This window comes from Dromaius novaehollandiae, chromosome 1 (assembly GCF_036370855.1).
Source record: "Dromaius novaehollandiae isolate bDroNov1 chromosome 1, bDroNov1.hap1, whole genome shotgun sequence".
NCBI classification, from domain to species: Eukaryota; Metazoa; Chordata; class Aves; order Casuariiformes; family Dromaiidae; genus Dromaius; species Dromaius novaehollandiae.
The window spans coordinates 216,398,815-216,412,879 of record NC_088098.1 but is presented as its reverse complement, the minus strand read 5'-3'; the positions used below and the strand labels follow the sequence as shown (position 1 = coordinate 216,412,879).

Below are 14,065 nucleotides of genomic sequence, written 5' to 3'. Positions count from 1 at the left end.
GGGTGGCAACACACAGGGGCTGGTTATTACTGATATTTCCCTGCTGCCTATCACAAAATGACATAGACTGTTCAAACCAATACTGGGTAAGAGAGGGACGGTGGTCTGTGTCACACTAGGGGTTTTGGCAGTCTTCAGGACAGCAGTTATTTTGTGGAGCAAATACCAGCTTCCCAAGGGCTCCTTTGATCCCTGCTAGGAGCATTTAAAATCCAGCCAACTGTTAGGTTCGGGTTGCAGAAGAGGGTGCGGAAGGCCACATGGGGAAAACCTCCCCTTCTGGCCTCATCTTCCTCATGGACCTAAATACCACATGTTAATGAGGGTCTTTTCAGCATTTCCCCATTCCAGTCTGTTCCTGCTCCGGGTGCCTTTCTGCTCAAAGAGCTGTATTTTATTTATCCTCTTTAGTGTGGTTTTCAGTAAGCCGGAGACTCTATCAAATGAATCGTTCCACCTGGACTCCAGTTTGCTCTCCAGATGGCTCAGCCCTCTTAAGCTGCCCTGGTGTGATATATTTTTTCCTAAGCCGCTATGGGTTTTCCCTGGGTCCTGGCTCCTCCCTGGCTGGCTGTTATTGACAGCTGCATGGCTAATGCCCTGTAGCTCTCCAGCATGTCATTCAGGAGAAACAAAAGCAGATTTCTCCCCCACCTCTCTGGCAGTGAGGATAAAGGGGATGCTTTTGTGCTTCCCGAAGCATTGCCGGAGAAGGGCTGAGCGTGTCTTATGGTGGCGACCTGTCTCTGTGCAGAGCCCCAACACGAATGCGAGCTCTCCGGGAGGGAAGCTGAGGCTTCTCTAGGTCCCACCTGGAGGAAGCGACTTGCTGGCCAGGTAACACTTGACTTCTTGCACTCGCATTTGGGGAAGCATAGCCAGAAAATTAAAACCATCACTGCTGTGTGGGACTCGGATGGAGAGGGCGATCCAGGGAGGGGGGTGACCCGTGGCGAGGAAAACCCAGGTCCCCTTCAGCCTCAGCATCACTTGCCCTGCGGGTGCACAGGAGGGCTGTGAGCTGGGCAAAGGCATCTGGCTTACGCCAGGAAGGGTGGTGGTGTGTGGGGGGGGTCTCTTCGTATGGAGGTCAGCCCCAGCTGTTTCTTCCCAGCACTGAGCTGTGCGGAGCTGTGGGTGACTCCGATGGCTTGGGAACGTGAGCAGATCAGGGAGAAGTGTGGACAGAGATGTGTTTGTCTTTGCCGGAGCTGTGTGCGCCTGTGAAATGCAGAGCTTGCCGTGCTCTGTGCAGAAGGCATCTCTAGAGACCTGTCTTTGTTGTAACTTCTCTAAATCACTTCAGCCAGGCTAAGAGCATTTTTCCTTCCCTGCATAGCCCCGAGGCCTGTCAGTGGTGTTCAGGGCAGCTGGAGCTTTCACCCACTCCTCCAGGGCTTCTTAGATATTTATGTAGTGCTTGTCATGCTGCTTCGACTACTCTTCAAGTCTCCACAATATCCCTGTGACAGAGGCAGAGCTGCTTTCCCCACTGCTGTGGGATTTTGGAGACACAAAGGAAATGGTGACACTTTCCTGGGATGGAAGGGGGGGGGAGAGGATCCTGAGGACCAGACTTGCCCATCCTACACCCAGCTACGTCGGTAAGGTGCAGCCAGGACGTCTCCTCTGGAGCACGGGACAATCTCAGCAGCTTTGGGGGTCTGAGCCCCAAAGAGCCCCAAAACTAGGCTCTCTGTTGTTACCAAGCCTCAGAAAAGCAACCTAAAACCCGCACAGCCAAGGTTGGAGCCGTGATCAGGCATCTCTGTCTACTCCTGTGCCTGGAGTCCTCTGCCAGATGCCCCCACTGACACCGCCCTGTGCAAGAGCGGTGCTGGGTCTCTGCCCTGCTTTAACGCGCAGGTGGTGGCATCGCTGTGCTCTGCTTATTTAAAGTACAGCTGGGGAGTCCAGTTGGGCAGGTGAGCAGGGACCCAGGTTCGATTCTCTCCTTGCATCTCCCATGGGGAGCCGGTCTGTGCACTGGTAATGGGCTAGACCCAGGTTTTGGGCAGAACTGGAGGAAATGTGGCAGAGCCGAAGTGTTGGGGGGGATCTAGGACTATGGGGGCAGCTGCAGAGGTTTTGGAAATTGTAGTTTGGGATCTCTGATTCACTTGCCACTGTCAGAGACAGTCAGTTCTTGTCACTATTTCAGTGCCACGATGCTCCTCTCCTTTTCAGATCCCCTCTGCAGGGAGAGGCTCTTCTCCACAGGGATAAGGGGAGTACGGGCTCCTGGGTACTCTTCCCAGGGGAGCTGGCTGCCTCCCAGATCCAGCAGGGATCACCCATTTGGATCTGCGGCTGTTTACAGCCTCCAGGCTGAACGTGTGACTTTTAAAATCACCCAGAGAACAAATCTAGCAGAAAAGTATACACAGACATAGCCATCACCCCTGCCTTTGGGCAGGTCATTTCATAAGTACCTTTGGCAAATCTCAGTCTCTCATGCTTATCTCTGGATTTTTCTCCTGGAATAAGATTTCTGGGGAAATATGGTAGATACAAAAAGTCAAAATCCTGCATTGTTCTGGGCTTGGCTGTGCCATGGAGCTTTTGTATTTGGCAGAGTGGATAAACCAGCCAACAAAAGTGGCAAAGTGTCAGCAAGAAAGGAAAGGGTGCTGAGGTGTTAGTTTGAGGCGCTGATTTGGTTTCCCTCTCTGACAACAACCTTTCTATGTGACGTTAGGAAACAGTCACATATCCTCTGTGCAGTCAGCTCTTGTAGCTGGGTATCAGAAGCTGGGGACACTACATAGTGGAAAACCCCACTGGACAGGGTAAGCTTGGTTTATACATCTCGTTTCTCTTATAACGGTGTTGGACCTGAGCTAATGCTTGAAACCAGGTAGCCTGATGTGTTTACACCTAAACTCAGGATCCTTGCTGGGCTGAGTGGGCCCTTGCAGAGCTAGTTTAGGAGTTTCCATGGCACGCCTGGTTTGCAAAGTAACGTTCTTCCTCAGTCATGATGACAGTATATCCCATCCTATCCTTCAGCGAGGCAAAGCAGTGTCCATTGATTGTAGGTAAAGTAGACAAAGATGCCAGCAGGGTATCTTGAGGTACAGCATAGGTTGAGCAGGGCAACTGCCTAAGGAGAAAACATCTCCTAAAATAAGAAGAGGTTGGTCTATTGGGATAGGGTTGGATGGGAAATATCCTAGTGCCCATCATTCCGCTGTGGTTTGGAGGAAGTGTTTTACTGCTGAAGATGAGCTGTTCCTCGTGGCACTGAGGCATATCCAAAAACCAAGACGTTATTCAATATTGCAGCCAGATATTTTAATAAGCATACTGTTCGTCTCTTGTCTCCTTCACTCCTTCTCAATCAGGATGCATCGGCTGATGAAAGAAGAATCAAGTTACAGAGCAAGCAGCCTGGAAAATGCATCTCGGGACTCAAGCAAAGAAAAGCTGCACATGAAGCTCTGCAGTGGGTCCTGCCATGCTGAGCAAATCCTCCAGACACTAAACTCCTACCGGCAAAGTGGCATCTTTACAGATGTGGTGCTGTTGATTGACGGACAAGAATTCCCCTGTCATCGTGCCACTTTGTCAGCCAACAGCACATATTTCCAGGCCATGTTTGGTAGCAATCTCAAGGAAGGCCACCAGGATATCATCAACATCCAGAAGATTTCTGCTTCCACCATGTCTCTCCTTCTTGACTATATGTATGGGGGGAATATCATCATTCAGGAGGACAATGTTGAAGACATCTTGGAGCTGTCTGACTTGCTGCAGATCTCCAAGCTCAGAGATGCTTGTGTCACCTTCCTCGAAGGTCAGCTTCACCCATGCAATTGCCTGGGCATCATGAAGTTTGCCGATTCATTCTCCATCGCTTCCTTGACGGAGAAAAGCAAGAGATTCATGCTGGAGTGTTTTGTGGAGGTGTCATGTCATGAAGAGTTCCTGGAGATGGGGGTCAAGGAGCTGGTCGAGTATCTTTCCAGTGAGCAGCTGGTGGTCCCCAAGGAGGAAGTGGTCTTTGAAGCAGTGATGCGCTGGGTACGGCATGATATACCTGCCAGGAAAGGAGCATTGAGGGAACTCCTTGAGCATGTGCGTCTGCCCCTACTTGACCCCACATACTTCCTGGAGAAGGTGGAAATGGATGGACTTATCCAGGACTCAAAGGAGTGCATTCCCCTATTGCATGAGGCACGCAAGTACTACATCCTTGGGAACGAGGTCAGCTCTTTGCGATCAAGGCCCAGAAGGTAAAACCCAGCACCTTCTTCCCTAGACTTATATGGCCTATGTTCATGGGGGAAGGTTCTTGGGTTTTTCTAGGTTTTCTGGCTTAAGACATTCTTTCTCACCTCTTATGAAACCTCTCCCTTTAGCAGCATGTTAATATGAGGAATGTAGCTTTACAGCAAGACTGAATGAGGTACTTAGGCCTCTGGTACTGTACTGACTCTGACTCAGTGTCAGAGAGGAACCTTGCTTTTCCCGTGCTTTTGCAATTCTACATAGAGTGCAGGGAAATTGCTTTTCAAGAGCAGTCATGCTACTGCAGATCACTTGAGGCTCACAGTGCTATAAAGAGGAGGCAAACAATCTTGTATTTTTGAAATCTGTGTTTTGATGTGAAATTTATTCCAAAATGTTAATTTGTGACAGGAAAAGGCAATTCTGGTGATTTTTTTTTTTTTTTTGGAAGCAATGTTTACATTTTTCAAACGACAGAGTGGGTAAAAAAAGCTATTTATGTTTTAAATTAAAGCATAAAGGAAGAGGATATGTTTCTGCTATTTTTTTTCTTCCTGGACAGAAAGGAATGGTAGCGATTGGCCATGGAGGCAGACAGATGAGAATGCAGCCACATCTGCAGTGTCACAGTGATCAGCTTAGGTGAACGTGGTTTTCCAGCTCCTCAAGTCAGCTTGGATCATAAAACAGCACAGAAGCTTTTTTGTAACATGGTCACAAACTTACGAGTCATGCTAGACCTCAGCTCCCCACAGAGCCAAATTAGGTGTTCCTGGGCCATGTTCTTGCAGCAGGAATGCTAAAGTCACCATGAAGAAACGCCAGGCAGCATGGTGACATAGAGGCTTGTCACCTTAGTTCAGAGCCTATGTCTTTTTGTCTGGCTCTTGCAAAGCTATTCAGGTGCTTTCCCTGAGCCCTGACTTGTGGAAAGGCTCACAAAAGTATGATCTACCATGAAGTGACTCTACTGCCCTGACTCAAATAGTACTGGGAGCCCTGTAGCTGCATTTGGGGAATTTGATGCTTAAATAAGAGACTAAAGTGCCTTAGCAGCTCTCCTGTTGTAATAGCCAGTGTGAAGTACCTCTCACTGAAGGTCCTTCAGCCCCAGCCTGCATTAATCAGCTCTTCTCTTCATAGCACTCACTCCTGCCAGCACAGTTTGCCTTGCTCAAATCGTCTCACTTGTGACCTCCCTGCTTCCCAAATGGAGACACTGGAGATGGCTGCTTGGCTTAAAAGGCTCTTGTAAAGTTTGCATTAATGTGTGCAAAACTTTTTTGTTAGCAAGATGTGCTCTGGACATGCTGCACTGGGTGTGCAATGATGCCATCCAAATGCGTGTCCAACCTGTGGGCAGGCAGGCATGTTTGTAGCTCTTTATTTCTGTCTGAGTTCACCAATGGATAGAGCACTGGGCTTGGATCTGATTTCCATTCCCAGCTCTGCCACTGGTCTACTCTTATTTTGCCCCTTTTGGTGTTTCCCCCAGTATCCCCAGTCTGTCTGTTAGCAGAAAGGCTCAGAAACAGTCCGACTCCTCCTGGCCATCAATACGGTGCCTAGCTCACAAGCATTGCTGCGAGGTCAGGAATAAAGGTTCAGGAGTCTTGTGCTCTCCTGCCCTTCGGCTCAAGGAATCCAGACATTTTGACCTCTCAGTGGAGCGGCCTCGATAGAAGGCTGAAGGTTGCCCCAAAACCCCTCAGAAATCCCACCCTGGTATTTAGGACATTGTTCTGGCAGGGGGGAAGAGGTGATGTGAATCCTCTCAAGCCAAGGTGAGGCTTGAAGCAGGGTCTTCTCTGCACTGAATGTCACAACAGGCCATTATATAAAGAACTGCTCAGTAAAAGGGTCTGTGGTGACCAGCTCGAGGAGATAGATAGACAGCTAAAATTAATGGAAGTAAATGCCACCCTCGGTGTCCACATTTTACTTCTGTCCTTTTATAGCTTTGGCCATAAGTGAATTGCCTCAGGCTGCACAAACCATGGCAGGGCCCAGGATTGGCTCACAGTCTTTCAAATCCCCTTTCACTCTCCTCCTTCCTCTCTCCTTCCCTCCTGCAGAGTTGTTCCTCTGTTGCCACCTACTAGCTGGCAGGATTTTCCTTCCCCTGCTGTCTGTCTCGTCTGCTTGCTGCTATTACGGCTGGAGAGAGTGAGATTTCCTGGAAACACTTCTCTCTCCAGGCAGGGAGCTTGTCACGGGCTGCCTGCCAGGAAAGGCTTTCCACGCTCGTGGCTGTGCGTTGAGGATTAGGCTTGATTGTGCGGAAAGGGGGAGGGCGAGTGGGGCTTTTAAAGGTCCCTCTCCTTCCGTCTGCAGTTTGGACCCCTTCCCACGCAAGCTGAGAGATGCCTTTGATTTGCACATGCAGCCAGGAGGGAAGGTGCAGAGGTGAAAAGACTTGTCTAGAAAATCAGTAGCTTGTGCAGGAAAGGAGCCTGCTGTACCCACTGGGCTGTGCTGCCAGGATCCTGGATGGGCTGGCAGAGACGGCAGAAAGAAGTGGCCTGGCCCGTGGACTTACCCATGCCTGTCTTGGTCTAGGTTCATGGAGATGGCAGAAGTTATCGTCATCATTGGGGGCTGTGATAAGAAAGGCCTTCTGAAGCTACCCTTCACGGACCTCTATCATCCAAAGAGCAGGCAATGGACGGCCCTCTCCAGCGTGCCTGGCTATACCAAGTCAGAGTTTGCTGCCTGCACACTGAAAAACGATGTGTACATATCAGGTGAGATGCCACGGGCCAGCTGGTCCCTTCCTGGTTAGGAAGAAGAGCAGGGCAACCTCTGCTTGGACAGCCATGCCTCAGGTCTGTTCACTGGCGCCTTATTCATGTGCATCCCAGATTGGTAACAAAGTCATTTCTTCTTGGCAAAGCTTATTTTTATGTGGTTTGGATTTGGATGTCCCAAGGAGCAATTTTACCTTTGTGAGAGGATGGAAGTGTTGACAGTATTTCCCTCCTGCTTCTCTGGGCATCTGTCTAGAGGCTGCTGTAGAATATAACATTCATTTTGGAAGGGGGAAGGTCCTGTGGGTTCCTAGCAGGATACTAGCTGGCTTCCCAATAACCATATTCTGGTCTAGGTTGTTCCATTGCATGGAGGAACTATGCATTATTGTGGCACAGTGAGGTGATGGGACTGTCCTTGGGATCCCACCAGCCCTCCATCCCTCTGATTTTCAGGGGGACACATCAGCAGCAATGACGTTTGGGTGCTGAGCTCCCAGCTGAACGTCTGGATCAAGGTTGCCTGCCTGCAGAAAGGCCGATGGAGGCACAAAATGGCAACGCTTCAGGGCAAGGTAGGCACTGGCCTGATTTTCGGAAGAAGTCATATGGAGCACTGTCCTCCACGTCTCCCACTGCCCAATATAATAAGAGGCTGTCACTATTTGTTTGCCTTCTGGGTCATTTAGAGATGATTTTGATGGAAGAACAACTGGGCCATAATCAAGGTGTCACTGTTCTCAGTTAGTTTTGTGTTGTCACCTGAAGTAGCTACAAACGAAATCTGAAACTTGTAGCAATAAGCCCTACCGTGGGATGGTGCAAGACTTCTGCAGATGGCTGTGTAAAGTCTTTGGGTGAAAACTATGCAGTGTGGGGCATTTAAAACTGACGTATCTGGCTGCTGATTCAAGGAGAAGGTTTTACCTTGGCTTGATGTCTGTCCTTCTGGACGTCCTGGCCTCACCCCACATACTCTGCGACGGCGCAGCCTCTTAGGTGAGTCCGTGCATTTCTAATTGGCTTGCTTTGCTCCTTTTGTGGCAGATCTACGCTGTGGGAGGGTTTGATGGTTTTTACCGCCTCTCCAGCGTGGAGTGCTATGACACCTTCTCCAACAGCTGGTCGACCTTGGCCCCACTGCCTCAAGCCGTGAGCTCAGCGGCTGTGGTCTCCTGCCTCAACAAACTGTACGTGCTGGGCGGTGCTGTGGATGACAGCGCAAACACAGACAAGGTATTGCTGCAAGGAGGGTATGAGGATGACAGTAATGTAGAAACAGGACTGAGGCCTGCAAAATAAGCCTTTAGCTAGCTCAGGAGCAGGAGGTAGCAGCTTAGTGTAGGTCTAGTTTCAGGCATTGTGCTTTGAGAAAGAGGTTTCAAAGAAAGGCCAGAAAGGAACATCAAAAATGGACAGAGACCAAGAAAACTCAGTCTACTAGGCAATGCAGAGAGAAATGGGGTTGCCTAAGCTAAAAGTGAGCGAGTGCAAGTCTTCAAAAAAACGCTGCCACATAAAAGGAAGGAGTTACATGTTCTTCACATCCTCTGGGATTACGATAAGTCAGAGATTTAAATGGAAGCCAGCGAGATCAGAGAGGGTAAAGGAAAGGTGTCAGGAGTTTGTTGTACATCAGGCATGGTTTCGGTAGAGTTGGTTGTGCACTGGTTTCTGGGCGCTGAAGCTCCCATTTGTGGTTCTGTCGCTGTGCACTTTTAATTCTAGTGAATAGCAATTTCATCCAAGCAAGGAGATAGAGGAAATTTATGTTCCAATAGCTGTGTTTCTCCTCCCAGGTCCAGTGTTATGATCCAGAGGAGAACAAGTGGACACTCTTGTCCCCTACCCCATTTTACCAGAGGTGCATCAGTGCCGTGTGCTTGGACAACATCATTTATGTTGTAGGTGGACTCCTCAGTAAAATCTTCAGCTATGATCCAAGAAAAGACAGCTGGCGAGATGTGGCCACCCTCCCTGGACCGCTGGTAAGGAAAATTTTTTAGACAGAAACTCTGAACATTTCCTCTCTTCCAATGCCAATGCCGTGCCAATGCCAGTGCCTCCTTATAAGTGACTTCTTTTAGGGAGGTACTGATTGGTTTTCTGGGCTGTTAGCTTGCTCGTGAGTCTGTGCTGTGTCTGGCCAATTGCCAGAAACAGCAAAGGTCACATTGCCAGCTTGAGGCATTTCAAATGCCTAAACTCGTGCTGAAAGAGTAAGGTAGTAGCATCTAATCACTGTGAATCGGAGGAAAAGTAATGCTCCCCAAGCGTCAGGATGAAGTAGTTCCCCAAATATCCACAGTTCCCAAGAGCTGGACCTCACTTTTTCTACCTACCTTCCCTCTCTTTTGCTGGACAGGTGAGAGTTGAGCCCATTGCAATGACTTGCTGTCCTGCTCAGCCCCACTGCATAAAGCTGGAGGGCTGTTCCTCAACCCTCAGGCTTTCCTTCTCCTTTCCAGGAGAGCTGTGGCCTGACAGTGTGCGGAGGGAAGATTTACATCCTGGGTGGCCGAGACGAGAACGGGGAAGGCACGGACAAAGCGTTCACTTTCGACCCGGCAACGGGGAGCGTGGAGCAGCAGCCTCCGCTGCAGCGCTGTACCAGTTACCACGGCTGTGTGACCATCCTGCAGCGCATGAACAGATGACCGCGGGGCTTCTACTGCGTCCACCTCCCAGCTAGACCTGCCCTTGAGACAGTGGCCACCCAGCATGTGGATGGACAGCCTGCCTCCTCTCCCGTGGTATTCCCCTTTGTGAGGAAGGGCAGTACTAGCCATTGAAGCAGATGTGCTCCAGACAGGCCCTGACCAACCTCTGTTTTGTTTTTGCAGGCCTGATGACACCAATACTTTTGATGTTGATCTAAGTGAGAGGAGGGAAGGGTGCTGGTCTGTGTGAGAGATGCACTATGGACCTTGCAGCAGTAGGATTCAAGTATCATTGCTGAAACTATTGAATCTGATGTTTACTTAGGTTTTCCTGACTGTAGATTATGGTTTTCTGTTATGTTGGAAACAAAGGCTTGCTGTCCTACAAGGACATTTATTCTGCTGGTCTCCTCCTGAGGCTGTTGCAGTCACAGTTACAGAATCTAGATCTTTAGCTAAAGCTATCAGATATTTGTGCTCTGTAGAGCCCTTTGTCAAACCACAGCGTTGACATAGACGGTGGCTGACAGCCATGAACCGTTAGTCCCATTGACAGTGGAAGGCTGAGGTTGAGACTTCAAAGTTGATATTCCAAGAAAATTTCTGTGCTAAATCCCTAAATGCCTGGTTGAACAGTACATGCTCTGACTCCATTTTGCACACGTTGTATAAGGTTTCCTTCTATCCCCCTATAGCACAGAGTGCTGTCTCTTTTCATACGTGTTTTGCGGTTGGACTGTTGTCTCACTGTGTCTGTCATTGAGAAGAAAAGGGAATTGTGTAGCCAAGAGTTCCTTCTTTGGAGAGCAGAGGTGGGGGAATGTAAATGTAGAACTTAGCTATCACTTAGATGATGTCATGGTCCAGAGTGTTCTTCATGTGCAGCTGGAGATAGCCCATTTGGAGGGTGAGTTTGATAGCACAGACTGTGTTGTTCCAGGCCAGGTGGCCTCAGGGTCTAGAAACGATCCTGAGCACATTTGGTTTAGTAGAACAGCCATAGCTTTTGATGTCAGTTTGCTTAGTCCAGGACTAGAATCGGTAATTTTGGATGGGTCCATGTAAATGTCCGTGTTGATCATTTAGGAACTTGGTTACTGCCAAATGTAGAGTGGGGTCTCTTAAACTCCCATTACTTGTACATTGTGGGGTGCACCCCTCTAACAGCACGCTGCTGGCTGGCTGCTGTTCCCTCTGTACCTTCCTTTCCTCAACCCAATGGTGACCTCTTTCTTAAGCAGAGGAAACTACTATGGACGTTGGCCCAGATGCTTCCCTTTTCAGGGCCATTTAATTATCTTAAGCCTCATATTATTTCCTGCTTCCCCATATAGAGCTCATTTTTTTATCTGGTCCTCTTTAGTTGACCAGTACTTCCCTGAGATCTGAGAAGTTCACGATTTCTTCATGATAATATCGTGATCACCTGTAAAACATGGCAAAAAGAAATCACTGCTGACAGAAGCCAAACTGGCTGGAACCTAGCAAGCTGATCCCCTTCTCTCATAAGGAAATGCATGTTTTCCCATCATTCAAGCAAAGAGCAAAGTATTTTGTTGCAGGGACCATACCCTATACTCCTCATAGTCAAGTTTGAAATGTTTTGGGGTTATGGTGGCAATTTTGTCTAAAAAGTTACACTATTTATATTCTCAGCCTCAAATTCTCCTTAAGGCTTGTGCACGTGGGTAAACTCTTTTATCAGCTCATTAGTAGCACAATGTGTCCTTTGAGCAATCTAAAGGTGATTCAGTGCTGGTATAGGTTTTTACCTTGAGGATAGAGAAGGAAGTTCATGCTGGTGAAAAGTTTTATTTGCGATCACCTTTGGGTCTTTGGTGGGAATGGTTACTTCAGTAGAAAGAAAAAGCATGTGCACATCAGCCCATGGTGTGGTAGGCTTTAGGCCAGACACCTTGATTCTCCTACAGTCTGATCCCCTGAGGACCACAAGGCACGACACGTCTGCCCTGAGCTGTTCTGCCACTCTTACTGCTCCCCTGTGCCTTAAGCAAGTCACCTTTTCCTTTGGTATGGAGGCCCCTTCAAACCATATGGATTGGCACCCAGTGTCTCCACCTCACACCCATGCTTCATCTGGCCAAGTAGGTTCTTCATTCACAGACTGGCCCATTGTCATCTCCTTCCATGTGGACTGCACTTTGGAAAACACTGCTGGTGCTTCAAGAAAATGGGTGCAACGAGACCTTTCAAGTGCAGGTACTGAATGAACTCTGCTCAGCTGAGGAGGGTCAGCAGTGTGAGAAATCAGCCCTTATGAAATGCATGGTTCTCATGCATTTCTGCCTTGCCTAAGGTATTTAGAGTTGGGCTATAAACACAACCATAGCCTGTTTGGCCATTGACAGATCTTTGCTCTTGTTCTTGTAAAGAGCATTTTAATACATCTGGACATAGCAATAGCCTTGCTAGGAAAAGGGAGCAGTTTTCCAGTTGCACTGGTACCTTGCTGGGTAAAAACACTTCTACTTTTACACCTGGCTGAAGCAACCCTGAGGGAGTCTTGCTTAGGCTAAGCCTAAAATGTTTGAATGAGGTTGTCAACAACTCATTGACTCCCATGCTTTATAACCTATTTTGGAGGGCTCTGATTTGGAATTTGGAAGACTTGGGTGATAGACTTTCAGACTTGGGTTTTTATTCTCTTAGGATGGTGCTTTAACCATCCAGTGAGAGATGTGTGTTAGAGATCACTCAATATTTTTTTTTTTATTTTTATTTTTAGAAAACATGAATAAGTTTATGATTTCATTCCAGTGACAAATAAAGCCTCATGGGGAAAACTCAGACATTTCACAATACAGAATTGTTGTTGTTTTTACAACCTATTTTTCCAGGGTCTTTTCTGATTTTCCTAATGCCTCCTATGAGTCTCTTGCTGTACTTCACACTTTAGTTCTGTAGAAATAAACACACTTGAAAGGGTAGATTCAGTATAAGATGTTCAGGTCAGCTTTCCCATGTGCTTTTGACATGTGTGGTGTGTTGCAATAGGTGTAACATGGTGGTGGAAGTTGTGGCATAGATACTAAAATATTCACCTTGTTCTTGGTCTTGATATTCATTGTACTGCTGAACTGTGTTTGTGTTTCGTAATGGCTGTGAGCTGTGGGCATGCAGGGGAGGGGTGGGGAAGGAATTTAACTTCTTATTTTTAGAAATAAACATTTCCACTGACTTCTGAGTGCTTTTGCTGCAGGAATTTTTTGACTGCTTATCTTTCATTTGTGTATGTTGCTCCATGGCATTCCAAAAAATGCTGGTGGAGCATCAGAAGACCGTTGGGAGCAACATCCTTCAGGACAGCAGAAAGGCTTGAGAGCTGGGTTTTGGCCTCTGGTTGGGACACCTGAGTTGTCACTCTAAGCAGGTAAGAACCTCAAGGTACTGCTATTGGTCTGCAAAGGATGGTGTCTTTAAATGTAATATGGGGTCATGGCCAAATCAAGTTAGAGAAGGTGCCTGGACCAGTCAAACTCAGCTGAAGAGCTGGAAAACCTTTACTGATGTTTTGGTGTGATGGAAAGAGTATCTTCAGAGAAACTGAAAGATGAGTTGTCTTGGGTGATTTTTGTTCTTCATCTGTCAGAAGAACATGAAACTGGCTGCCACTACAATCTGCTCCAGGCTTTGGAGAAGACTTTTGCCAGACCACATGTAAAGCACTGCCTCTCTGTGCTTGTTACAGACTTGCTGTGGGAGCTCTATATAGGAAAAGATGTAGAAGAAAGTAGTAATCATCTGTAAAGCATGTGCAGTCATTCAGCTTTATGTATTTAAGCTCTTAAGCATGCAATAAATAACTTTTTTTGCACTCCAAAACAGTAACTCTCAATCATTCTCAAGTATTATTGAAAACATCCCTTCCTCACTCCACCTTTTTGGTTTTTCCTGTTGCTTGTTTCAGCAGTTGTGTTATTTTTGTTATGCTTGTATTTTGGGTGTGAGCCACAGGGAAGAAAAAGCTTTTGGGAAGAAATCACATGGATGACGCAGATGGCAAGACCTGCAGGTACTGATAATATTTGTTCGTGACACACAGACTAGAAGAATGATAAATAACCTGGAAGACGGGGTTGTTGTGGAGAGCAAGATGGATTGCTTAGTAACCTTGGCTACCTAGTCAAAAAAAATGCCTTCTTCATAGAGGCAAGAAACAGATGTCACCTAGATCTGAAGAAGGATCCTGTGGAGCAGCATTTAGAAATGGGTTTGGTGGCCAGAATGGAAAAGCAGCTGAGATGGTTTCCAGTGTGAGGTTGCTATCAGAGATATGGTAATTGGATATAAGAGGAGGGAGATGACAAGGAGGGCTGTACCAGGTCAGTGTTGTCGGTAGGACGGAGGAATGACAGTGGGAACAGACCCAAAGCTTGTGCTTGGGAGAGCATGTGAAAATCCTCGGGA

General features: G+C 47.7%; 1 protein-coding gene across 2 annotated transcripts; it reads left to right on the top strand.

Annotated features, from left to right (window-relative positions):
- The first annotated feature begins 694 nt into the window (after positions 1-694).
- KLHL35 (kelch like family member 35) lies at positions 695-13,480 on the top strand. 2 transcript variants are annotated; one of them, XM_026097960.2, is made up of 7 exons: positions 695-837; positions 3,345-4,235; positions 6,790-6,974; positions 7,434-7,552; positions 8,025-8,213; positions 8,777-8,965; positions 9,446-13,480. In XM_026097960.2, the coding sequence occupies exons 2-7, from the start codon at positions 3,346-3,348 to the stop codon at positions 9,632-9,634; spliced, it is 1,761 nt and encodes a 586-aa protein (XP_025953745.2). In that variant the 5' UTR covers positions 695-837; position 3,345; the 3' UTR covers positions 9,635-13,480. The 2 variants fall into 2 exon arrangements, with proteins under 2 accessions (XP_025953745.2, XP_064361297.1); XM_064505227.1 differs by having other exon boundaries at positions 8,886-8,965; positions 9,446-9,520.
- The last annotated feature ends 585 nt before the right edge of the window (positions 13,481-14,065 follow it).